This window comes from Gopherus flavomarginatus, chromosome 3, assembly GCF_025201925.1.
Source record: "Gopherus flavomarginatus isolate rGopFla2 chromosome 3, rGopFla2.mat.asm, whole genome shotgun sequence".
NCBI lineage: Eukaryota > Metazoa > Chordata > Testudines > Testudinidae > Gopherus > Gopherus flavomarginatus.
Window position 1 is genome coordinate 62,913,181 of NC_066619.1, and position 26,796 is coordinate 62,939,976.

The window sequence follows — 26,796 nt, forward strand, 5'->3', positions numbered from 1 at the left end:
ACGAAGAAATAAACACACTTGCCGTGAAGTGAAAGTACTTTTTTTTGCAAAAGTAAAAGGAATCTTCTTTGACAGTCACAGGGGTCTGTACCAGGAAAGTTCTTTCAATGTGATAAACTCCTTTTTGAATGGGTCTGCATGAAAAAGAAAAGTAATGGAAAGAAACCAGGTCTTCTGTACAGCTTATTCTTCAGAAAATGTTTAGGTAGGTAATTCAGGAGTGTTCTCCTCTTTTCCTTTGTACAATAGAAGCTACTATTAATATATCACTAACTTTAACAGCATTTGATTAGACTAAAGTTTGACTAAACAAGTTTTGAAACAATTTTGATCAATACTACAAATAGTGCAATATATTTTGAATCACAATCCTAACCACAGCTCTGTTCAGAGGTTTATACTGTTTTTCAAGTGTATAAAATCATTCAGTGCCCCTCTGGAGTGAAGCCTCTTACTTTTATTTCTTTTTATAAAGGATGGGGTCTCTCAAATCCTACAGCTGTGAGCAATGTGGGAATGATTATGTCAGCCGCACCACCTTGAGGTATCATTTCCGAGTAAAACATCTTGGAAAAGTTCACTGTGAAAAACGTGGTCCGGAAGTTGTGAGAGAAACACTTCAGGACCATGAAGCGGTGAGGCTGTTTGAGAGCTCTGACTCTATCTCTTACTCACAACACAGATTTTATTGATTCCCAGTCTCTCCTTTTCCTTTTGTATGTTCAGTTTGTATTAACTTTTCATTCAATAGAGACATTTACATTGGAACAGAAAGTACATCTTTTAATTGAAAAATGGCTTATACTATATATACATAGTGAATATACATATCTGAACATCTCACTGCAGTATAGGTGAAAATCCTGTCTTAGCATGTGGATAGATAATATAACCCAATAGATTATATCTCTAATTTCTGTGCTCAGTGCATTCCAGGTATGGTCTGTCTGTAGGTGTTTCACACCCAATCCAAAAGCAGCAGCCATTTAGTTTGTTACATTATAATACAGTGCCACCCCTGCCAAGGAAACCTTGATTCGTTTTTTATAAAACTATAAAGAAAATCAGCGGAACCTCCATGGATTGACTAAAGTCCTGTCTGGCTCAGACATAGCATGGGAGAGTACATGCTCGGTGCTTATGGAAGCTCCCACTGCAAACAGTAAAGTACAGATTTTATCAGAAGACATTTCTTAGAAAATCATTCCTTTAGGTGGTTTGCTCTTAATCTCATGCATACTTTTCTTATTTGGACCATCAAGTTCCTATATATGGAAGGAAATGTGGCACTGTGCTGTGGTCCAGTTGACTACTGCTTGCTGCCATGGTGGTGGCTTTATTTCACTGCTGCTATATTTACAGAAGTCACCAATGAAAAGTCCACATCCCCTGCAGATACCACATAGTTACCACTGTTCTTTCCTATTCTAAGTATAGTGTCTCAAATAATTCCTATATAAATTTTATTGTAAATCATGGAAAGCTTCAAGGTGGACTTCTAAAAAAATGGAATTATTGGAGCGGTTGTTATTTTTTATTATACCTGCTTTATGGATGTAGCCCATCTTCTTTCCCTGTGTAGTATGCTTTAAAAATGTTGAGGTTTGTCTTGAGATGAGCTCCTGGAAGTACTTCCAATTCACTGTATTAGCCAGCCTCCTTTTTCCATATCCAGCTTACTCCTATGTATGGTGTGCCCCATCTTCCTTTTAACAGGCCAACCATGAAAGGATGACTGCTGAAAGACAAGGGTGTTTCTGGGACATGCCTCCAAAGAGGGAAGCAAAATTTGTGTCTATGGAAATGTCTACCTCCTGCAGGATGTGCCCAAGGAAGTTTGGAACAATCCATAGCAGGGAACACCATGAGAAACAAGATCATCACTTCACAGCCAGCAAAAGAGGTATCACTGCTGTTCACAACAGACAGGAAGTTCTGCTAGAGTTCACTGGCCATTAGGGAGGGAGCATCAAGGGCTGTTAAATACCATAAGTATCAAATGCTTTCACTGGTGAGATCACTCCCAAGATGATTAAATTTCCTTGACCATTTATCACCCTTACCCAGCAAAACTCTTCCTGAAAGAGCACTGAGATGTGTGGGGGGCTGATTGTTTTCAACACCCACTGTAGTTGGTAGGAGCGGAGGATACGTAGGATGGGACACTCACACTGGTAATTGTAGTTACTGGTAACCAACTAGATACAACTTGTGTGTCTGGTGAGGACTTGTGGTGAAGGTTACAATGAATCTCCTCATTTTGCAGTTATGAAATATAATACCTCCTTGCTTTGAGACTGTCTAGGTTAATTGAACTGATTAACCCCTTACAGGTAAGGGGATTCTGTACCTCTGGCCAGGAGGAATTTTATTTTACTGCATACATATAAGGGTTGTTACCCTTCCCTTTATATTTGACAGCTGGGCATTAACATTTTTGGTATAAATAAAGAGATATGGCCCAATGTTCCACAAGTAAATGAATCTACATCAGAAGCTACAGAACAGAAAGTGTATCGAAAATTGACATCATCGTTAGTTTGTGTTCACTGACACGACCCTGTCTTACCCAACCCTCCCTCAGCCGTCAGGCTTGTTGTTTTAAATGTTGGAGAGGGGTATGGATAAAAAATAGCTTGTGCTATTGTCCTCATACACATTTTGTACTTCTCTGGCAATGAAGCTCACTTAGAATTCTCTTAGTGCTTGATCAGTTTGTAGAGATTATTCCTGCACATGTGGAAAGTGTGTGGGGGTTTTTTTATTCGAGGCCTTTAGGAAAGGCACCCTCAGGAAAACCACCCTACAACTAAATACATTTTTTTGGCATACAAGCTTCAGTTCTATTAAATAAATAACAACCACACAGTAACCAAACATAGAAGTGGAATGTGTAATTCTTACAGTAATGGGCCAGCTGCTACAGAAACAAGGTGCTGTTTGATTCAATCACTGTTTGCTGACTCAAAGTTTATAAAATCATCGCCTCAGGTCATCTGAAAACCATCTGGCCCACTAAGATGTGGGTGATAGGCATGACCATAAAACCAAAAGCCTGAGTCCCATAAAGAAGATTGGAGCAGCCCCTAGGCTGAGCTCCCAGCAGTCTTCACCAGTATATGACTATCTTTATGGCTGTCCCCTTGTTACAACAAATTAGTCCTGGAGATGACACTTTCCCACTCCAAACTCTCTCAGCCAAAGCTGGCCTGAATCTTCCTACCTGTAAAAACTACACTACCATCAGATGCCACTAGCAGCTGCTTGCTTGGCATCCCACCAAGCCAACCACTCACAAATACCTCTCTTGTCATAGCGGAATGCCCAGGATAAAAATGCCATAACAGATATCCAACAAATGCCCTTTGTCGTTGGAACAGTCCTGGGGAAGCACATGATACTTCAGTGCTCAAAACCATCACCCGTTTCTCATTTCTCAGTCTACATTTTTGTGAGTCTGTTTTCCACAACAGCTAAGGAGACTGCTCCATGTCTGGGCTATGTCATTGTGTCACCAGCACCATAAGGCTCAGGAAGGCACAACCGCTCTACACACACAACCTAACAATCCAGCAAATGTTTGTAAATAGTTTAGGGTGACTTTAACTGAACTATTAATCTTCCTAACCTGTTCCCTTCATTGATCAACCTTCACGGCTGGGAAGTGAGATGTTCTAGTCTCTATCAATTTTCTGTGCCCAGGTGTGTAATATATGTATTTGGTTCCTCTGTTTTTGTCCTATGCCAGTGGAATTCTGAGACACTCTGTGGTGGAACAAATTGTTTACAGCAAGGCTTTCTAATGCCTGGATCTGCTAAGGCTGAGAAACAAAACATTGTCCAGGACATGTGCCATGCACGATAGGTCACGTCCATGTCTTTCCATTCTAAGAAGATACTAAATAGTTCAAAGGCTAAACAGGAAAATGACAATCACATGGGCATGGCCTTATCAGTATGTTGAAAGCCCCATCAAATCAAAAGCATTAGAGTGAACCAGCAATAAATAAAAAGCTGCCTTCATACAGCAGGGAGGAGTCATGTGGTTAAAAGATGGCTACTTTACTGAGCAATTCTGCAAGTCAGTGAGTTTGTTGTTCAAACTCTCCCATGGATAGATCAAATGATGAATCAGTCCAGACTTTCTTGGCGCACACCCCTCCCCCCATTATGAAATCTTCAAATTGTTAAAGGGCCCCGTCAGAGGTCCTGTCTCACTAGACCAGATCTCACTTCACCAGCTTTCTTTTCCCATACAAATTCTGGAAGAGTAGACAATAACTTGAAATTATCTGACAGAGTCCTTTACCAATAATGAGGCATTCTAAGGCCCCTTTTTAAAACCCCACCACAGAATTCCACCTACCTTCTGATCTTGCAACCCTGCAATAACACCAGTAAGGAAAGCAAATTAACAGGAGTATGGGACCCTTTGTACTTGGAGAATCCTAATTTTGGACCTCCTGGTGGTTGGCCAACCTTCACATTTTTTCTTGCCCTCACCAGGAGCTGTATCTTTCCAAAAGGAACTTCTCCCACATTCCCTCACTGCACTTGGAGAATCTGTGCAAGAATCTCCATAGCTGTTTTCAGCAGGTGCCTCTTCAAGAGGGCCAGTAAAACTCTTCGCCTCTCTCAATGTGTTCCTAGTATCCTGGTACTGGGAGGCTACTGTCTGTAATCTGCAGCTAGGGATAGGCCTGAAGGAGATCATAAAAAGCTACAGCTTGATGTAGTGGGTGTGGAAGAAGGTTTTAACTGTGGTATTTGGGGTAAATTGGAGAAGGGGAAGCAGATAATCTGGGAATGAGGAATTTGTAGTAGTTGAGAGAGAGAAAAGATGTGTGCTACGGTTTTAGCAGTAAAGATAAAAAGGAAGGGGCAGAATTAGAGACAGCATAGTGGAAATAAAATGTCAGGTTTTGAGGTATTATACTAATGATTTTTTACTTCATACCACGTCACTTTTGGGTCCTTGGGCGCTGAGTACTAGCTGTCTGCCCCAGCTGATTAAAAGGAAGCAAGGAATTTATAGCATTGTTATTATGTTACAATCGTATTTGTTCTGGAGATGAATTTTACTCAGTTTGAAATTACCATGAAATGAGAGCTTCTTAACAAGCCCTTTTCAAGCAAATTAGTGATCAGACTTTAATTTTCTTTCTGTGCAGCTCAAATGGCCACTGGATTTTCACCCGATAATATCTTGGATTATAAAAATCCAACAGAACTAAAGACATTTGTAGAAGAAAAGCTTCGACCCATTCCAGGCCCAGCAAGCATTGCCTGTGCAACAGAAATTGAGGCAATTATTAATTTGATCAAGGAATGCTTCCCATTACCAATAGCTCGGCTAATCAAGGTAAACCTTATTTCCTGTTTTTATTGTGGTTCAACAAAATAGCATTTCCTTCACTTGTCAAGGTGTTGCAGCCTGTATGTATTTGTACCACAAGCTCCTCTTGTGTCCCAACAGTCCAGAGGGAGTGATCTCATAAACAGTGAATTTCCTTTTGGGTTAGATTCAGGTCTGACCTGTAGCATTATTTGGATCCACCATATTGTTTGAGGATTTAATCTTTTTAAAAAACTAACATTTAGTTTCTGGCATCTAAATATGAGTTGAGCCTATGATGATGATCTTTCCTCTAGCTGTAATTGCTCTTTTAGACCAATTATATTAATTGTGTAAATCTGGATTTACACAGTTTTAAAAAAAAGAACAGGAGTACTTGTGGCACCTTAGAGATGAACAAATTTATTTGAGCATAAGCTTGTGTGGGCTACAGCCCACTTCATTGGATGCATAGAATGGAACATATAGTAAGATGGTATAGATATAGATAATAAAATACAGAGAACATGAAAAGGTGGAAGTAGCTATACCAACTGTAAGAGGCTAATTAATTAAGATGAGGTATTATCAGCAAGAGGAGAAACCTTTTTTAGTGTTTGGTTTTTTTAAAACTTTTTTTAAGGCAAATTACTGGCTCATTTAGTTCTCCAGAGGTCCTAAAGTGACATCCCTAGAGACTGAACATCCTCACAGGACCGATGTAGTACAGATAACAGCCGTATCAACTTCCCCATAACTCCCTGTCGCTGTACATCAACTTCATTCTGAAGGAGCCATTTTTAGGGGTGAGAGGGCATTTCGACTTCCATGACCATTCCATATGAAGCCTGTTTACTAAGAAATTAGTGGTGGATTTCTGTTGCAGACAACTGTCTGCTAAGAACTGACCTGAACTTCCTAACTGATTATAAACACCCCTACCTGCAATGTGGCCATTGCATTATTGTAAGAAGGCTCTTAGTACCAAATACATGAGGATGTACTCATTAGCATGAGTAGGGGTTGCCTAGTTGGGCCCTATGCTCTTACTACAGTGATTGCATCAAGCAGAACTCTAGATGTGTATTGATAGATATGCTCTAGTTTAAAATGTATTTAATAAAAGCAAGAGGGTGATCAACAGGTTGAGAATTTGTTAGTTACTAATATGTACTTCTGCATTAGAAAATACTTCTATTAGAAATGTACTTCTATTCTAAAATGTACTTCTATTAGAAAATAGAAAAACTGTTTTGACACCAAATTTCAGAAAGGTTCTCACTGCCTTTCTCCTCCATCCTCCAGTTCCCCCCACTTGGTTGACTACAATTTGAATACTGATATAAACTGGATTAAACCATATTCAACACCCAGTAAAGAAAACTTGATTTGCCCTTGTGATTTGGATGTTGAACCCAATACCATTCCTATAGTAAATACCACCAATGGTACTGTGAATGCTGTTACTAATAAAGTGCCTGATCCAAAGTCCATTTGAAAGAGCCAGGGATCAGGCCCATCTTGCATCTGACCTTAGTAACATGTAAGCTATAAACTACTTGCAAGTAGGTAGACAAGACAGACTAAGAAAGTACAGAAGGCATCTAAAGCCTGCTTTACCACCATTGCAAAAATGTCCTGTTTACAGAAAAAAATCAAGTGCTAATCATATTTCTGGCATCTCTTGCATACCAGGGAGGCTCGTATATAAAAGGAACTGATACACAAGGCTGGTCTGATGTTGATATAGTGTTATTTAGTGAAGCCTTTGAAAATCTAGAAGACTGCAAAAAGAAACTGCCAGAAGTTATAGATGATCTTGGAAAAAGACTGAAGAAATCTTCATGGGCCAGCAGGTTTGGATCACAAGGGTTGTGTGTATTTTCTATGTTTAGTTAGTATTAGGGCTTTTACTTGCTCCAGATGTTACACAGGCATTTCAGATGTGATCCCCCCCAAGACTGCCTACTTCACAGAGCACAGCAAAATCAGAAAATAAAATGGATAAAATCAAACTAGAAAACTAGACACAGTGGTGTGCATCCCAGTACAGACATAGGTAAAATTCCCATTAGAGATTTATAAGGTAGATCACACCATCTTGTCAAGCCTTAATGATTCATCATTTTCTCTCACTTTGCACCTTCACCCTCTAGCTTCTCTAGCATGTATGAAAGCAACTGAATGGGACTCCATACAGACTGTTCATCTATAACGTGAAGTACAATGCTCCTCCCTCATCTCAGTGAACTTGTCTAGACTACACATGCTTTATCCACAATGCAAACAAATACTATGTATCTTTCTGCTTTGGCTAATCATGACAACTGGTGATCCGTGGTGTGTGTGGGCGATACATGGAGGCAGCAGACCTTGTTTTCAGGGGACTCTTGTGTCTGCTGAGCAGACACAAGGTGTATTGTATACTCCCAGGCTGTGGGATTTTGAGGTTGTGGAAAGAGATGTGGCGATATCGCCAGTAAAGAATTGTTTTAGCATGAAAGCCAAAGAGTGTTCCCTAAATATTTTTTTTCTCTGGTAGAAGTCCCATCCAACCCAAAATGCACATGGGTTTTGTTTCTCATAAGAAGCACAATAAAACACATTTGGGATCCTGTTTTAGATCAACCTATTTTTATATTTAATTTTAATCCAACCCAGTGTCACTCCAGAAACTGCATATAAATACTTCTTCTTGGGAGGAGGCACTGAGATTGTGTTGGGACAAGTTAGAGGGGAGAATTGAGGTCTATGAATTAGAGAGAACTGGGTGACAGGGGATGAGCAATAAAATATAGAGGTTTTTAGCTCTGGGTCAGTGGTTTGAATCCATCCCAAACAGAAGGGACCTGCAGTTGTTACCGTGGCTGTGGGCAACCTATGTGAAATATGTTTTGTGGTCCCTGTACAGATTCACATCCCAAGAATGACCATGACAATAGAGAGTAATTGACATCTTTGTTGGCAGTCTTGAATAAGAGGCCAAGGCTTGAATAGCCATGGAAACAGGCCATTTTGCTCATAGAGGCAGCCCCTCCAGTTCTGAGCTGGTGAGCAAAGTGTAGACGCTTGCACCTCTACTGCCTGTGTCGTATCTGTTCAGTGAATGAAGGGACGTCTGGCATCCCTGGGGTCTGTAATCTGGTATTTTTCATACTTCATGTTTTAGAGACCGTCGACTGTGTCAGTGTGGGCAGCCACAAAGCAATGACACACATTGTTGAGGACTCCAAAATGACTCAACTTCCCGGAGGTCTTCGTGCCTTGAACATTGTTGATAAGGAAGCTGCGGCTAGGCTTGACTGGATTGCATACACCAAATGATAGTTTTATACTTCATGAGCATTAATTTGTATACACTCATAATGCATTTATATAAATAAACGTCTGCCATATGCCTTTTAAGTGGAAATTCATTTTAAAAATAGAGAAGCTATTAAGAAACATCTTGTAGGGTCTTAAAAATATCTCCAGTTTGAATCGCTAGGTGTGGTGAATATGTATTTTTTTGTGTGTATATCTTACTGTGAATGGCAGTGTTTGTTCAGTATCATTTATTTTCATAGCCCTTCAGTTGTCTTTTCTAGCTGTGAATAAGTCTGCACTGGGAGTGCTTTGCTATACCAGTACATTGCACTTGGGAAATGTTCCTAGTGTGGATGCAGCTTATAGTGACAATACTGCACATTTGCCAAGATATCATATTCTGGCCTTCCCCAAATGAAGTAAGCTATCTGACCAAAAGCTTTTGCCGGGACAGCGATGTCGGTCAGGAATCACATCTCTTCACATCCCTGACTGGCATAGTTATGTGCACGCAAGTTTGTATCATAGACTTGGCCTAGGTTTCAGTAGACTCACAGACAAATTTCTGCCTGTTGGTCCCACTTGAAAAAAGTTGTCATTGGACAGAAGCATTTCAGCTTTATCAAAACAAAATGTTTTGGTTGACCAGGAATTAGATTTTTTTTTCATTTTATTTTGAATTTTGATTCAAAGAAATTTCAATGTTTGTTTTATTTAATTCATTAATTGATTGATGTTCCATTCTGTAGTGGCAAACATCTTGAAATCACAAAACTCCCCTGAAATGAAAAATCCAGTTCCTGGACAGCTCTACTTTATATGTTCAAACCACATTTCCCACTGACTTCAGCTGTATCTGGGAGTGCTCACTGCTTCTGGAAATCAAACATTGGGGTCTCAAGTCAAGCACTCAGAAAAGGAGGAATAGACAATTTGTGATCACCTGTGAAAAGCTGAATTTAAGTGACTTGCCTAGCAATACATAAGGACTCTGGGGCAGAAACAGGGATAGAATGCAGTTCTCCAGGGCAGAATTCAGCTTTACCCACAAGAGTCTCTTCTCACTTTCTGTAGTCCCCTGCCTCATTCACTAGATACCATCCAACTTCTGTAAGAAATGAGGCAGAGATCCTACAGACAGTCTCCTTCACTACACAACTCTGATCCATCCCCAGCACAGGTCCATTTTGTGCATGGATTGAGGCAGGGATCTTGTGGAAAATTAGTATATGATAATGTAATTAAAGACTGTATCAAACAGCATACTCTCGGGGGAGCACAGCCAACCTTAATTCTGGCATTTCCTAACTTTGCACTGCTTGACTTTTTGCAATTGAATAATGTTCTTTTACCATAGTTTTTGTGTATAATTACTTAGCAACTTTTTTTCAGTTTTCTTTTTAAAAAACTTTTTAATGTGACATATTATTGACATCAGCAGGTCCAACCACAGAGGCTTCTGCCACTTCAACTAACAGAGTAACTGGTAGCAGTAGTAGGTCAATAGCCTTTCTGTGTGGAATGGTACGAGAGGGGACTAGGGGACACACATTTTGCCAGTGAATTTCACAGATATTTGCTGACCGCAGAGGAGTGGTGAGACTCAGGAAATGTCACAGGAGAGGGGATTGTTCTCTAATAGTCAGACTGTCTGTTCTTCCCCAAAACTTAACCTCTTCTGGCTTGTCCCTTCCAACCTGTTCACATCCCAGTTCTGTCTCTTTCCTACTATTGTCTCCTCATCTATGGTGACCAGACAGCAAATGTGAAAAATCGGGATGGGGTGGTGGGGTAGTAGGAGCCTATATAAGCAAAAGATCCAAAAATCAGGATCCTATAAAATTGGGGCACGTGGTCACCTATCCTCATCTCAGTCCCGTTCCTACTTTTCTGACCTACCCCATCTCCTTTCCTCAGGCTTCTCATCCCAGTCTCTTTGCCCAGCCAGTAGTCTCCATTTCAGGCCCCTGATCTGAGTCCCAGTCTCTTTATCCAGCCAGTCCCGGTTCCCACCTCCAAGCTCCTCATCTGATCTGTCTCTCACCTCTCCACCAGCCTCCAGGGATTTCACACACACAGTCTGTCTGTCCTCAGGATCTTCATTCACTCTGTTTCCCTCTTTATCCCTCACTCCTTCCCTGGCTCCTTGTTCCAATCGCTCTCCTCCTCAGCTAATCCTGGTTCTGCCCCTTGGCTACTTGTCAGATCTGTCTTCCCTCCTCTTTACCTGACCAATTCCTGTCTCTCCCAACTCCCAGTAACAGTTTCCCTTTTCTTTCCCCACTCCAGTCCCATCCTCACCAGGCTCCTTTTCCCAGTCTAGTTGTATCCCAGTCCCCCAATCTGCCTTTTATCCCCACAGCATTAGTCAGATGGTTTCCTCCTCAACACTACAGGGTGCCAGCAAGAGCACAGGAGAGAGAAGCTTCCTGCTCTCAGTTCTGGTGCCCATCTCCACCCTGATCCATGCTGGCTGGGAGCTGCGATTGCAAAGAAAGTCCCAGCGAGACCATGTAGTCCTGGGCTGGAGCATACTCAGCTGCTTTGTAGAGATGGCACGTGCATAGTGTGGTCAGCACTAGAACTGTGAGAGGCTGCAGAAGTCTCTGTGAGGATGGAATCTTCAGAAACTTTAGCTGCTAAACTTAGCAAGAATTTACTGAGCATGTGCAAATGGAGATTTTTTTTTTCAGAGGTGTAAACTTGGGCAAATTTGAGCAGATTTTCTCAGGAACAGGAAAAGGCACATATCTGACACAAAAGTCACCTCTGCCAAATTTCAAGTCCCTGTTTTAAAAGCACAGGGGAGCTAGAAAAAAATTACCAGATTATTTTTTAAAATTGCAGAACATATTTTCCCTGTCCTTGTTCATGGAAATGGCTGAACCATTTTGGTTGAAACTTTCCAAAAAGATTCAGCCTGAGGGAGACAACTGGCATGGAAAATTTCAGCCTAAACTATTATCATTTGGCAAAGTTATAAGCAACAGGAAACAGGGTCTTCTACTGAGAAGTGTCGAATAACCTTCATAACAGGCCCAGCTACCAGCCTCATCTGAATGTTTGTATATATTAATGCAAAAGTTATGGGTTCTACAGCCACACTTACTCTGCAACATTGCACATATCTCTAACAAAATAAACCAATAATATAAAGGAACACAGGAATAAAAAGGCCATGGCCCTTTTTCAGCAAGTGCTTTCACTGAAGCACTTGCTTAAATCCTATTGAAGTCCATGTCAGGTCAGACTAGAATGATTGATTATAATGCTATTTTCTGACCTAAAAATCTGAGTCTATGAAAATCTTGTGCTTAAAGTTAAGCATGTGCTTAAGTGCTTTGTTGAATCAGGGCTACACGATTTTTATTCCTATTTTCCTCTGTTATTGGTTTATGTTATCTGGAAAAAGGGGTAAACAGTGAGGTGGCCAAATTTGCAGATGATACAAAACTACTCAAGATAGTTACATCCCAAGCAGTCTGTGAAGAGCTAAAAAAAGATCTCACAAAACTGGATGACTGGGCAACAAAATGGCAAATAAAATACAATGTTGATAAATGCAAAGTAATGCACATTGGAAAACATAATCCCAATTATACATATAAAATGATGGGGTCTAAATTAGCGGTTACCACTCAAGAAAGATCTTGGAGTCATTGTGGATAATTTTTCTGAAAACATCCACTCAATGTGCAGCAGCAGTCAAAAAAGCGAACAGAATTTTGGGAATTGTTGAGAAAGGGATAGTTAATAAGACAGAAAATATCATATTGCATCTATATAAATCCACAATGTACCCACATCTTGAATAATGTGTGCAGATGTGGTTGCCCCATCTCAAAAAAGATCTATTGAAATTGGAAAAGATTCAGGAAAGAGTAACAAGAATGACTAGGGGTGTGCAACGGCTTACATATGAGGAGAGATTAATAAGCCTGAGACTTTTCACCTTGAAAAAAGAGAGGACTTAGGGGAATATGATAGAAGTCTATAATATCATGATTGGTGTGGAGAGAGTAAATAAGTTAGAGTAAATAAATGAGAGTAAATAGGTAGCAGGTTTAAAACAAACAAAAGAGATTACTTCTTCACACAATGCACAGTCAACCTGTGGAACTGTTTGCTGGAGGATGTAGTAAAGGCCAAGACTATAACAGGGTTCAAAAAAGAACTAGATAAATTCATGGAGGATAGGATCCATGAATGTCTATTGGCAGGGATGGTGTCCCTAGCCTCTGTTGGCTGTTCTTATGTCCTTATGTCATCCAGTATGCAGGAAGTGCAATATTATAGAAACTTTAACTTTTGGGTTTGCTTGATTTTTTTTTTTTTCAGCCTGAACCATTAAGTATAACCAATGCTCAGATTACAGAGTTGTACTCTGTATGCAGTGTTGTGGTACCCATGTCACGCCCAGGATATTCGAGTGTGAAGGTGGATGCGGTAACATATTTTATTGGATCAACTTCTATTGGTGAGAGAGACAAGCTTTTGAGGTTTCACAGAGCACTTCTTCAGGTCTGGAAAACTTAGGCCGTGTCTACACTACCACTTATGTTGGCAAAATTTAAGTCACTTGGGGTGTAAAAAGGTTCTATGTTGTTAGGAGAGCTTCTCCCGCCGACATAGCTACCACCACTCTGGGAGTGGTTTAATTATGTAGATGGGAGAGCTCTCACTTGTCAGAATAGTGTGGCTACATGAGAGATCTGTGCCACTGTAAGCTTTGTAGTGTAAACATGTAGGGCCAGTCTACACTGGCAATGTTAAAGCACTGCCATTAAAAAACCACCTCCAAGAGGGTTGTAGCTACCAGAGCTGAAATTTGCTGCACTCTGGGGGGTGTCTGTAAAGTGCCAGTGTAGACAAGCCCTTAGCCTCAGAGTGTCACAGCTAAATACAAGATGGAACAGATCATTTAGCATAAGTAGTTCACAATGAATGGTCCCTTGAAATAGGTGTTAAGTGGTCTATGACTTATCCAGTCATAAGGAGGAAAGGAAGGGCGGGGGTAGAAAGCAGTTGTTAGTGTTATAGATTGTTGTAATAAGCCATAATCCAGTGTCTCTGCCAGATATTAAAAATCATGGACTGAATAAAGTTATGAATTTAAGCTCCCAGGCTCACCTTTTGAAAATGTTGTGCAGGTTTCCTTTGAGGATAAGGACTAAGTCCAATATGGAGTGATCCCTTTGTGAAAAGTGTTCACTCACGGGTAATATGGTGTTTTAGTCTGATCCCTTTGTGAAAAGTGTTCACTCATGGGTAATATGGTGTTTTAGTCTGATATTTTCCTCTGAGATTTCATTCGAGTGTAGTGATTGATTTCACCTACATAGTTGCTATTGGGATATTTAGTGCACTGAGTGAGGTACACCACATATGTAGGATCTTTGGATCTTGAAAGGTCTGTTGGGGAGGGGGTGTTGATCATTGTAGCAGTGAAGATATGTGTGCAGATTTTTCATCTGTTCTGGCAGAATCTGGTGCCACTTTGAGTTGGAGTGTGCTGGTCTGTGGGGGTCTTGCTTCTGATGATGAGCTTGAAGAGGCTGCAGGGTTGTTTGAAGGCCAGAAGAGGGGAGCGTCAGGAAAGAATTCTTTCAAGATGGGGTCCTCATTGAGTATGGGTTGTAGTTGTTTGATGATATCCCATATAGGTTCCAGTGTCGGGTGTTAGGTGACAACTAAGGGCATGCAGTCAGAGGAGATTTTATTTCTGTATTGAATCAGGTTCTTTCAGGATAGAGTGAAGATGGTTTTGAGTGTGTTAAGATATATATCCCAGATTTTCTCCTCCGAGTACATTCTATGGTATCTGAGAGCCTGGCTGTAGAGAACAGATTTCTTGGCTTGATTACTGGATCTATGAAGGCAGGTGTGGTGATCGCTGGATTTTTTTTGTATGTAGCTCTCTGTAGGGTTCCATTGTCGAAGTTGGTCATGGTGTCCAGGAAGTGGATACTGGTATAGGAGTGTTCCAGAAGGAGTTTAATGGACAGGTGGTGTACTCTGTCGTCTTTTTATTTCCTCTTATTTTTACCACTCAGCAGCGAGAAGCAAGAATATGACAAAGCCACTTACGCTACTGGCTAGTTTGAGAAGTTTACCTTCATTTCCTATTAATGTGAGGTTTTGCATTTTATACATGTCAGTAAATGTATTGCTATAAGATGTTTATAAATTACTAGCTTTATAAAAGAAATATGAAGGGCCACACTGGTCACTGGTGTAAACAAGCACGAGTTTGCTGACTTCAGTAGTGTTTAATCCATTTACACTGGTGGTTAATTTGGCCCTGAGATGTCCGTGTGGCCTTTTGTAAATAGTGTACAGACTGATATATTCTTATTTTTCAGAAAGGAGACTTTCCAGCCACCTTCCTCCATCCTTACTATACAGTAGAAAGATTGGAAACCATTGAACCCTTCCTTCCCCCAGTATTACTGTTCAGTAATATTTTTTAACTAAGGTTTGTTTTAGGATAATGATGGAGAAAAGGACCCAGTCATTCTTACGATTTCATTTCAAATGCTATAAGAATCACCATGGCCACTCGTTTGATATCATGCCTTGCTATGACATGCTGGGGCCTGCACCATCAACAGGTAGGGGATGAATGTTTTCCCTTGGGGAGAAACTTTCTTTATCAGGGAATGATTACTCATGACCATTTATACCCATCATATAGCTGTATAAATTGCATAATATTCCAGCTATGCCTTGTGAATCCAGGCTATAGATCTATTTTAGTTTTGATGGTTATAGTATTCTCAGTAGATTATAATCTGTTACAGAATTTTGAGGGAAATCACACTTTTGCCTCACTACTTGCTAATGACTGTGATGCTTTTAAAGTCCAAGCGCCTTCCCATACATACATACATACTCACACAAACACACACTCACTCTCTATGCAGGAACCATCAAACACCTCAAACCATCAGATGCAATGTCTAATTTGTGCAATTCTTACTGTATTTATTTAATAGATTCCATTCCATAATGTATTTCTAGGTATACTTCCCATCTCTTCTTAACAACTTTAGATGCATGAGAATCATTGGATCTTCATTTGGCATAAAGGGCTTGATTTTCTAAAATGACATAGCCATTGCGAGTATGGCTACACTGCAGTTGGGAGGTGTGAGCTAGCTTACTAATAATAGGAATGAAGCTGCAACAGCACAGGCTTGCCATTCAGCATCCTGGGTGGGCTTGTGATCTGGTCCCATTTTTCCACCACCTATGTGCTATGGCTTCTCTGCTATTTTTAATGAGCTAGTTGAACAAAGCTAAGGAGGGTATGAATACATGTGCTACCGGCACACCTCTAACTGCCACGTACACATACCCTGTGTGTGCAATATCTGCAGTTGCATGCATAAATCAGGTATGTATATAGGTCACTGATTACCAAGTGATCCAGATCACTCTGAAACTGTGTACAGACAAATATGTGTTTTCATATGACCAAATGTAAACATCTGGTAACAAAAACTATAGGCCATACTTACAGAATGGGGGACTCTATCTCTGGAAGCAATGACTCTGAAAAAGATTGGGGGTGGGGGCGGATAACTGGCTGAACATGAGTTCCCAATTTTATGCTGTTGCCAAAAGAGTTAATGCTATCCTGGAATGTATAAACAGGGGAATCTTGCATAGGAATAGTGAAGTTATTTTACCACTATATTTATTTAGCACTGGTGTGACTGCTGCTGGAATACTGCATCCAGTTCTGGTGCCCACAATTCAAGAAGGATGTTGATAAATTGGAGACAGTTCAGAGAAGAGCCAAGAGAATGATTAAAGGATTGGAAAGCATGCGTTATAGTGACAGACTCAGAGCTCAATGTATTTAGCTCAATAAAGGGTCAGTTAAGGGGTGCCTTGATTAGTCTGTAAGTAATAGGCTCTTCAGTCTAGCAGAGAAAGGTGTAACACAGTCCAGTGGCTGGAAGTTGAAGCCAGACAGATTCAGACTGGAAATAAGGTGTAAATTTTAACAACCAGAGTAATTAACCATTGGAATAATTTACCAAGGGTCATGGTTGAATTTCCATCACTGTTCATTTCTGAATCAAGATTGGATGTTTTCTAAGAGAGATGCATTAGGAATTATTTTGGGGAAGTTCTGTGGCCTGCATTGTACAGAAAGTGAGATAAGAAGATCACCATATTCCCTTCTGGCCTGGGAATCTCTGAATTTATGAAAAACATGCAAATACTTAATTAGTCACAACTAACTGTTCACGTGGTTGATGTTTATGCAGTCTGAATAACTGTGTGTGCATCATACAAACATTTTTGTATATTCAATAACGTGTATTTAAAAAAATTTGGCCCCAATTTTTAACTTTAAAAAATCACGATTATAATTTTCCTTTTTCCACAAGAGATTGTGGAACAAACTAAAATGGGGATGCCCAAATCAGGAACTTTACTAATAGGGGAGCATTATTTTAATCGTGTGTGTGTGTCCATGTATGCATATGCAGAATGTATAACAGCTATCAGCCAGAAAATAAATAAATATAGGGAGAGATGGGAGGAGAGGGAAAAAACCCCACACAAACCTAGCAGTTTTTTTGGATAATCTCTTGCATAGGAGATTAAATCTGTTTGATAAACATAATATTCTCCTAATAACATTACTGGATCTTGCATGTTTTTGTATGCCACCAAACTTGGAATGAATTTAGTCTGGACATGAAGTAAGCTTGTTAATATTATGGACTTGTGCAATATTTAACAGGATTTTTTAGCTATTATGAAGCCTCACTATTTGAAACATAAAAGTAAAATATTAGGGAATGCAGTCTTATCCTTTTCTTGGTGTTAACAGGTTTAAAACAGAGCTTTTACCACAAGATCTATCTCTGTAATGACACTGATGAAATCCAGCTGTACTCAATGTCCTTGCTGCAGTACCAGGTTGAGTTTATCAAGGCATCTACCATGAAGGTGAAGGACCTGATTCGTTTGGTTAAGCACTGGTTCAGGACTTCATTTGCTAAACCAACAGCACAAAATAAGTATGTAACTAATACTTGAGCCTCTTTTCCTTTTAACATCCTTATGTTTTTTGAAGAATGAACAACAGTGAGTACTGTATAATGGATTTTACTTAATGTGTGTATTATGCTTCTCCACTACATCCTAATGGCTGTTTTAAAACTGAACTAGAATGTGATCCAGTTAGACAGTGCCCTCGAGCAAGAAGGGATGGGGAGAATGGAGAGGAAGAGAAAATACTGCACAGCTGTGCTAGTGCTATTAATATATTGGCTTGGCATTATTTTTTTCCAATTAAAGTGACTCACTGTTGATTGGGATAAAGGACCCTCCACCTGTACGGCTGACAGACGAGTTTCTGCAAATGCATGACTCGCTGGACTTTTCAAACCTTTCCAAACCAAACAGAGTAGAAATCTGGCGCACACTGTTAAAAATGTGTGAAGCAAATCAGCTGAATAAACAGAGCCTTTTACAATAAGTAACTTCTGTTTGTTTATTAATTCTGAATTACGGTTCTGAAAAATTAACCTAATATGTAGGTGGAACATACATTCTGGAGAGTAAAGTGAAGGAAGAATGGGTTTGCAGACAAGACACTGGATTGGAACTCAGGAGATCTCTGTTCAGTTTTCAGTTCTGCTTTAGTCTTCCTGTGTGACTTTGGGCGAGTCAGTTAATCTTTCTGTGCTTCAGTTCCTATCTATGAAATGGGGCTATAACAATAATACTTCTTCAGGTTACAGGGATCTTGTGAGGATAAATTCATTAATGTTTGTGACACACCAGATACTACAGAAGTGGGAGCCATAAAAGGAACAAAGTGTCTGTTGTGCTTTGCCTGCTATGTGACCTTTATGTGGTTTTCTGTCTTCTCTGTTTAGATTATCACTGCTTTCTCATCTATTCAGGAAGGACAAGCGCTAATGGCCATTTAAACTATTTAAGAAACTACTTTTGTGACTCACTATCTGTATAGACACCCTATCTGTAGCATGTGATTTCTAGAATCCCATGTTTTTCTTGCTCCACCCCCTTCCAGAGCAGTTAGATGTAGCGGTATGTGCCTCCATGTATCAGTTTTTTAAAAAGTAACAGCAGCATGGTCTACTACATGCTCCTGTTTTCCTTTTCTGAGCTGTGAGATCCCCTCTTACTATATATCCCCTGGCTTCTGAGTCCTTCTAATGATGAACTGAAGAATCCTTGCAACCATAATTTCTTCCAACAAAATGCTTGAGGCAGGTATACTCTGAGGGGTTACACCAGACATGTTTGAAAACTAGAAAATCTCTGATGTGAAGTGACCTACACAAACTTGAGCAAAGGACAAAATGTCTTTTACCAAATTTAGTATAAATTTATTTTCTAAGCAACTAATACGAATTTAGCAGGTAACTAGCAGATAACTGCTATTAATACTGATCCCCACAGACACATGATTGGTAAAATAAGAAGCTCCTGTACTTAAAAAAAGCAAACCCAAACCAAACCACCTTTCACACTCAGAGTGAACCTGAATCTAGAGATGGGCTTGATATGCAAAGTTTGGATCTGGATTCAAACTGTCCTAATGTGTGGGGTGGTTTGGATCTGGGTTTTGGTGTCTGGCCATCTATATCTGAAGCAATTTACTGCTTCAAAAAGTTGGCTACATTTTATTTTGTTCACTTCTTCTGCCTTTGCACTTACAAACTATGGCTGAAGCACCACGTGATAGGTTTTTCACATTCTATTTCTGACGTGAACACAATCATCCTCATTTCTTGGGATGATTGTTCAAACTAATCCTGAACTCCAAACTTGCTGACTCACCGCCGATTTCAGCTCTTTCCTCTTTAGCTGTTTTCAGATGGGCCACATTCACTTCAGGATTTGCACCAGAAAAACAGCGCCAGCAGCAAAAATTCCATGAAAAGGGAGGGGGCTACAATGGCCCTGCAGCCAGTCTACTTTTTGCACAAAAAATGGCCAGCACTGCCCATAGTGGTAGTGTGACTTGGGGTGATTTGGGGTTCTTCCCTATTAGCCTTCTCTGGCAGGGCACTGATGAAGTCCCCAGTGGAAACTAAAGCTTCCTTCTCCAAGGGAACTAAATGTGCTTTCTCTCTCTGCCAACTGCAATAGTTCTCACTGATGCAGGAAGGGCATTTAGCATTTTCATGCAGTACGGGGGTGCATCTGGTTTCAAGTGGTGCTGAGGGTAAGTTTTGTATGCTGAATAAAGGTAATGTGTAAGTAAAGGATTCTGTGCATCTTGCTGTGCGGCTGAGGAAATGACAGTGGTGTGGTGATATGAAAAAATCATGAATTACACTGGTGCTGTTTGCTTTACCTTCCTGTACTAGCTGGGGGATGGAGCAGATGAGCTACTAGATTATAGATATGGCAAAGACCTATGTTTCAAGACTGGCCGATGAGTGAATGACCCCTCCTTGATGTAGAGAGGATAATATTGTTTTGCTAGTGACTGATTCTTCATTGCATTGGTTTATTGCAGTGCAGATATTCCCTCTGAGCCTAATTTTTGCACCAGTGAAGTCAAATGGGAGTTTTGCCCTCTACTTCAATGGGAGCAGAATCAAGGCCTTAAATGGAAGCCACCTCACTTTTGGTGGTGTATGGTCTGTCTCTTTTCTTCTCCTCATCCAATGTTACAAAGTAATCAGAGGCATTGGTGATGGTCATAAATGGTTCCAATTCTTTCTTTGGCACCATGAGCTTATTGTTTCAGCTATTGAGCCATAGAGCTAGTGATATGTCTTGTGACTTCTGGCATGCATGGCTCAGCTTGCGCGGCAGACCGTATGGCATATTCTTGATGCATTCTGTACCTGATCTGGACACATTTGTAATTTAACCACAAAGCTGCTGCTTTCCTTTTTACTGATCAATTTTCCTTATTATGCAGAATAAAATAAACTTTTCAGTGCCCCCATTGAAGGCTCTGACTGGGGACAACAGAATAATGTTTGCAATGGATAACAAACAGCATGAAAGTACAAAGCTGACGTTTGCTGCTTGTTAGTGTTTGTTTTTACTAGCATTTTGTTTGGAAGTTTCCTGTGTAGACTTTGTGATGTGCTAAGTCTGTGTTTGGTGTACTTAGGTTTCGCAGGCTTCCTTCTTCCTATGCTATAGAGCTCATCACAATCTCCATCTGGCAGCTAGCAGGGAAGCCAGTCTTTTTCAGCCTGATTCAGGGAATGAGAGCTATCCTGAAGCTTCTGGTTAGATACCCAGAAATATACATTGTTTGGCACAAACACTACAGCCCAAACTCTACGATTTTCAAAAAGGCATTCCAGAAGCAAACCAGGTAACTATATGGCAAAATATCTACTGTCATCTTAATGTAAATATACCACCCGACAGGCATAGCTGCAGCAGCTGAATTCTGCTTCTGTCCTCAGTGGTTCCTGGGGAAAAGGAGGCCCCATAACTCTTGGGAGGCAATGCAACTTTCTGTTAAGAGATTACTAACGTTCTTTAAAGAGACACACAATGCCTCCATAGTTCGTATCAAAACCTATTTACTGAGGTGCACTCCCTTTACTATTCTAGCTAGAGATTACACAGGAAGTGAAATTTACCCCAGTGCATATCGCCTGCACAAGGGGCTAAACATGAAAGGGCAAATCTTCTGTAACTAGTTGATGGGCAGATACACGAGGGAAGAAAATGCTTCCATCTGCCCCATAGACTGTGGCCTGAGGTGCTTCACTGCTCCAATTGTCAGGAGAAGAGTCTTTTCTGGAAGTCCTCCAAAGACATAAGTAGGCTTGAAAGGATTCTGTTTTTATCAGTAAATGTTAGTAAGTGTCAGTTTCACTGTACACACACAAAACGACATGATAATCAAAAATTACAGATAGACAAAGAATGTGCTACTTGAGAACTTATTAGAGTTTGATTTACTTTGTATGTTTTGACATGTGAAATTGACAATTTGTGTTTTAAACTTCATAACTTTTTTAATCTTATGGTCTACTGTCATTAAATAATTGTCTGAACTCCTCCCCATAATTTCATCAAACTATGAAAATTAAATTGATGATAATCTACATAAATGCTTAAATAAACAGTTTATTTGTCAAAATTATATACGAAATTGAATTCTGCCAGGCCTATGTATAAGACAGGACATTACTGTGATATCTAGAAAATGTGTTCCAAATTATGAACTTATGAACGCTATTGTCAATTTCTGGCAAGCTAGCAGAGATCCACAGTCCTGCCAGACTGAAGCTGCTTCTTGTTTTTACTTTTACTTTACGTGCAGCACCTAGCACAATAGGGTCCTGGTCCATGACTGGGGCTTCTAGGTGCTACCATAACACAAATAAATAATAGTAGTAATAACTAAAAGAGAGAATCCTAGGAAATTTCATGCAAAAAAAATGTATTAAGAGAACATGGAGATTCCATGATTAAATAAGTAAATAAATCAGAAAATGAGACAGTTTAAGATTTCATTGTGCTGTGATTGTACAGCTCCAGGGCACCCTGCTTAGGGCTTCTAAGTGCTCAGGCAACAAATAACAATTATGTGCTCTTGCATGTATGTTAATCTTTAATTACTTGATTACATAACCTCAGTTTAATATGTTATAGAATACGTTTTGTACAGCCTTACATATGTTTTGTAGCATCTTATTATAGTTTTGAGTTTTATGCTTGCACTAACAGTACTACCATATGATACCATCTCTCTGGATTGACTTGATAAGACTTTTTTTTTTTTATATGTTGCATTCTCTTCTCTCTACGGTATGTATTTTAAATTTTGTTAGCACCCATATGTATGTTCCTTTCAACCAATATTACAGCCTTCTAGAGGTGCAGTTCCAAGCATTAAGCAGTCAACTATGCTGCAAACAAAGGTGGTCTATAAATATGGCAGCAAATTTTCCATTACTCTCTGTTATGTATGTTATCTGTAATATTACTCGTAGGTGCAGTTACTAAGCATCTTTCATATAAACAACTTGCATGGGCTCTGCTTGATTGGAACACAAATAGTACAAAACTGTACTATCAGATGCCACATAGGTCTAAAAGTTGTATGTTGATATCTTGTTCATTTTAGAATGTGATCATGTAATTAACAAAAGACTGTATTGTAATGTATATACACGAGGTGCAAAATTAAGGATGCTCATTCAAATGTAACTTGGCATTTTCTGTCTTTTTGTATTCTGTGCAATCTTACTACTACTTTAATATAAGGAGACTAGATTCTGTTTTAAATTGTAATATAAAGTTCATGTGAATAATCCTGCATCAATAGTTCTACTGTTTATGACATATTTAAAACTTTAAAGAAATAATCATGGAGTAAGAGTACCTACGGGTTACATACTAATTTAAAGGGACAGACTCATGGGGAAATGTAACTAACACGACCAGAGAAAACAGATGATGCTATGTGATTCTAAAAGCAGAAGGGATTGAAGAGTGAAAAGGTCAAACTTCTCCAGCTTTTAGCCTTATGTCCTGTGTATTATCAAGTTCCCCCCTTTCTTTGCTTTCTTATGTCACAAAGACAGTCAGCACATCTGTTGAGGGGCTTAATTTATTACTTCAGAGAAGGAGGAGTAAGAAAGAAGTGGTACAAGTCCCTGTTAAGGAGAATAAAACAGTAGTGATAGACTATATAAAGTAAAACCATGATGTCTGTCTACTTTCAAGCACTATATATGTCTTGACCTTCTGATATTTTTGAAAAATCAGCTTTTTTAATCTTACTACAAAGTGCTGCTTTCCAATGCTATTGGACTAGTTACCTACTTACATCAGAGCTACAGCTGGGTCTTAGTAAATTTCTAGATCTCACCTCTTGGTATCGATGTTCATATTGATTCTTATTTTTCCTCTCAGGCCGTTCGTTTTGGATCCTGCAAAACCAACATTTAATGTGTGTGAGAACAGCAACGCTTGGGATGAAGTGGCTCATGTGGCGAGACTGAGTCTCCTTAAGCCTCTTTTTAATGGTGTGCAAGCGAAGGAGCCCTGGCTTTTTACAAATGGCTGGTAAAAAATGAGAGAAAACATTAGCCTGGTTGCAGTCCTGTCAAATAGGTTTGTCAATGCATATGACACAAGTCTGCCAATAGGAATATTCCAATATAAAGAAATGTACATAAAGAATGGTAGGGTGTTTTTTTGTTCTCTCTCTAATCTATTTAACAAACAATTATTTGTCATTACTTCTGAATGAACAGGACAGAATCCATTCTAGTCAGGGAATTAAATTGTCCGCTAAATTTTTATCCCTGTGTGAGGGATGAAGCTGAAAGATATGCTTCCTTATGTTTGTAAGGAGCTCAAGCATTAGAGCAAAGAGGGCAATTTGTCACAGCTCCTACAACAGCTCCTACAACGTCCTTCCTTCCCAGCTCACTAGGGCAGCGCTGGATTTCCATAAACGTTTGAGCTTTGTTTACTTTAAAAAGGCCCCTGGAAAGAACTCATTGGTTACACAGTAAAATGACTATAGCTCCATAACATCTGGCAAATCACTAGGTTGCAACAGATAAATGCTGGAAGGCTCTACACTAAGCTGTCTCTCAATACATCATTTATTTCCAGAAGTTATGGCTGATCACACATCTTCTGAATGTAAGATGAAGGGAAGGTTGCAAATATAACAAAGAGTAGAGTTAAATTATGTATCCAGACTCCACCCATTGAATTGTCTATGGAGGTACTAACCATTTTAGTCTGTAAAGACAGACTATTTTGTGTACAGTTGCAACAGCAGTAATTTGGGCTACAGAACAAAGAGCCCACCTGAAGGGGAGTTGGAAAGACTGCATTATTTTCTAGAATTATGGTCTGGCAGTGGTGGCTATTACCAGGAGAAACAGCATGGAATATGGGACCTGAGCTGACAAGGTGCTTGAGCATCATCAGCCCCTCCCAGAGTTCAGGCTAGTGGAAGAAATCCAACTGAAACAGAACAGGAGGGCAATAGAAAGTGGGAAAGTAGTCAGCATTAATTTTTCTCTTGAGTAGCATGTTGTGTTAGGCTTCAGGCAATTACCTGATTAAATTACTTCACGCTAGCACAGCATATCATCTGGGATCCAGGATTTGGCACCTAGTGATTTTTAATTCAGCTTTCCTTTGATTTATCTGTGGGCAGATAACAGCTCACATAATTGAAAGAAAGGTAAGAAATGAAATTCTGTTGAAGAAAAATCAAATTATTAGTCCATTTTAAGTGTCCAGTAGGACTGTTTATTTTATCATCTAAATAAACACATATTAAAACTAAGTTATTCCAACACTTTGCCATTTACAAGCTGTTGTTTAAATACTTTGTGACACAGCAATTCTACCCTGATAGATAGGGACTATATAGGTAGATAACAATTTTTTATCAAATGCAAAATAGAGCATGTACTGTTTACTGATGCTGTATAAAATTCATTGTACTCCATGAATCATGTTTTGAAAACACAACCTGAATGAAGGCTATTTTTTCCAAAGTAGTCCAAGCAAACTATTAGATGTTAGTGCTTCATTAATTACAATGGAATTTGTTCTGAGAGAGCGCAACCACCACCCAGTCTCTCTCATGCTGAGCCAGATAAATTAAAAATTCATAATTTTCCATTATCTAATATTTGTTTTAATGACATAATTGGCAAGATTCTACTGCCTGAGAATTTCAATAGCCTTGGTACATGTTTCTCAACTTAATATAGCAAAGTGTTGCTGTAAGATGGATTTCTACTTTCTCAACAAATGCTTTCATGTGAGGGTTCTTTCAGTCAGCAAAAAGTGAGCACTAAAAAGCAGCTTGGTGCTACCCAGCACAGACTTCAATCCCAGCTGCTGCTACATTTGAAGAAGCTGTTTTCTTTTCTAGTCTTCTGTGGAAACTCCTAGTACAATGAGCAAAATTAAATTAAAATTTCTTTTCTTGCCAGAAGAAACTGCCCCTTACTAAATAACTTCTACCAGAAATCTTGGAAACCTGACAAATATTTGCTGATTTTTTTTCATTTATTGTGTATATCATGGTAGTTCCTAGTGGCCATTTGAGAACGGACCCCAACTGTGTTAGACCCTGTGCAAACAGACTAAGATACAATCACTGCACAAAAAAGCTTGAAGACAATTAACATCTCATCTACAGAGAAAAGAATCTTGGCATGCAATGTTTTACTTCACCATGCTTCCATCACCACTAGTAAGGTGAACGGCTTTCCAGCAGCAGTTCTGTCATTCTTGTTGCACAATTCCTGGTTTCCTCTTTCGCTTCACAGGTGGCTACCTTCCTGGACCCTAACTTTACTTTGGATGGTAAAAGAATGAGGCAGTTTTGTTTCAAAGTATTCATTTTTCTACATTGAAATACCTGACAAAGCATTAATGGCCATTTCTTCATAACACTGGGAGTACTAGATTGGACCTGCACTAATACTAATTTAAGTCAGTTCAATTTATTGAAAAAAACTCCGTCAGCTGATTTTGCTTGAGAAAGGACTACAGAATCAGGCTCTTGGTGGTTAAATATGTAGTTGTAGATTTTAAAAACATTACTACAAAATAAGCTATGGTATTTAAAATAATACTCTAACACCTGACAATCAATTATTCACACTACGTTTTACATAGTATAAGTAAGTCACTCCACTCTAATATTTGTTGGTTTTTCTTTGCTTCCATTTTTGTAATAAAAAAAGTGTAAAATTAAGACACCTAAGGTCTATCTATACTGCAATCACAGGTATACATATATTAGCTAGTTCTGGTACCAGAGCATTGAAGCTGTGGCAGCATGGGCTTCAGCACAGGCTGTACAAGCCCATCCAGAACCCTACTCAGGTAGCATGAGCTGAAGCCTGTGTTGCCATAGTGTCACTGCTCTGGTACCCAAACTACCATTAGACATATACGGTCAAAAGTCTTGTGTACTGGTTTGCAGTTGTAAATGCAGTGAGGCTTTTGCAGAAAAGCTGTTTATAAATTGTTTTTTAGTTTGCTACTGGAAGAATCTTTCTACAGTAACATTGAGAAAATAAACTACATGGACTTGAGCAATACTATTTGCTTGCATTGTCAATAGGAAACCAGAATGGTGCAGAAGAGTTTGTTTGCATAATAAGCCCCTATGCATAAAC

The 26,796-nt window shown here is 39.5% G+C and overlaps 1 protein-coding gene across 4 annotated transcripts; it reads left to right on the forward strand.

The window, feature by feature from the left end:
- LOC127047512 (2'-5'-oligoadenylate synthase 1A-like) lies at positions 1-26,789 on the forward strand. Of its 4 annotated transcripts, XM_050945879.1 has the most exons (9): positions 1-205; positions 476-635; positions 1,717-1,903; positions 5,172-5,362; positions 7,031-7,191; positions 15,128-15,252; positions 17,493-17,682; positions 20,772-20,981; positions 23,543-26,789. In XM_050945879.1, exons 1-9 carry the CDS (start codon positions 198-200, stop codon positions 23,697-23,699), a joined length of 1,389 nt encoding a protein of 462 aa, XP_050801836.1. In that variant the 5' UTR covers positions 1-197; the 3' UTR covers positions 23,700-26,789. The 4 variants fall into 4 exon arrangements, with proteins under 4 accessions (XP_050801836.1, XP_050801840.1, XP_050801837.1 ...); XM_050945883.1 differs by lacking the exon at positions 20,772-20,981; XM_050945880.1 differs by lacking the exon at positions 476-635 and having other exon boundaries at positions 140-205.
- Positions 26,790-26,796: the final 7 nt, after the last annotated feature.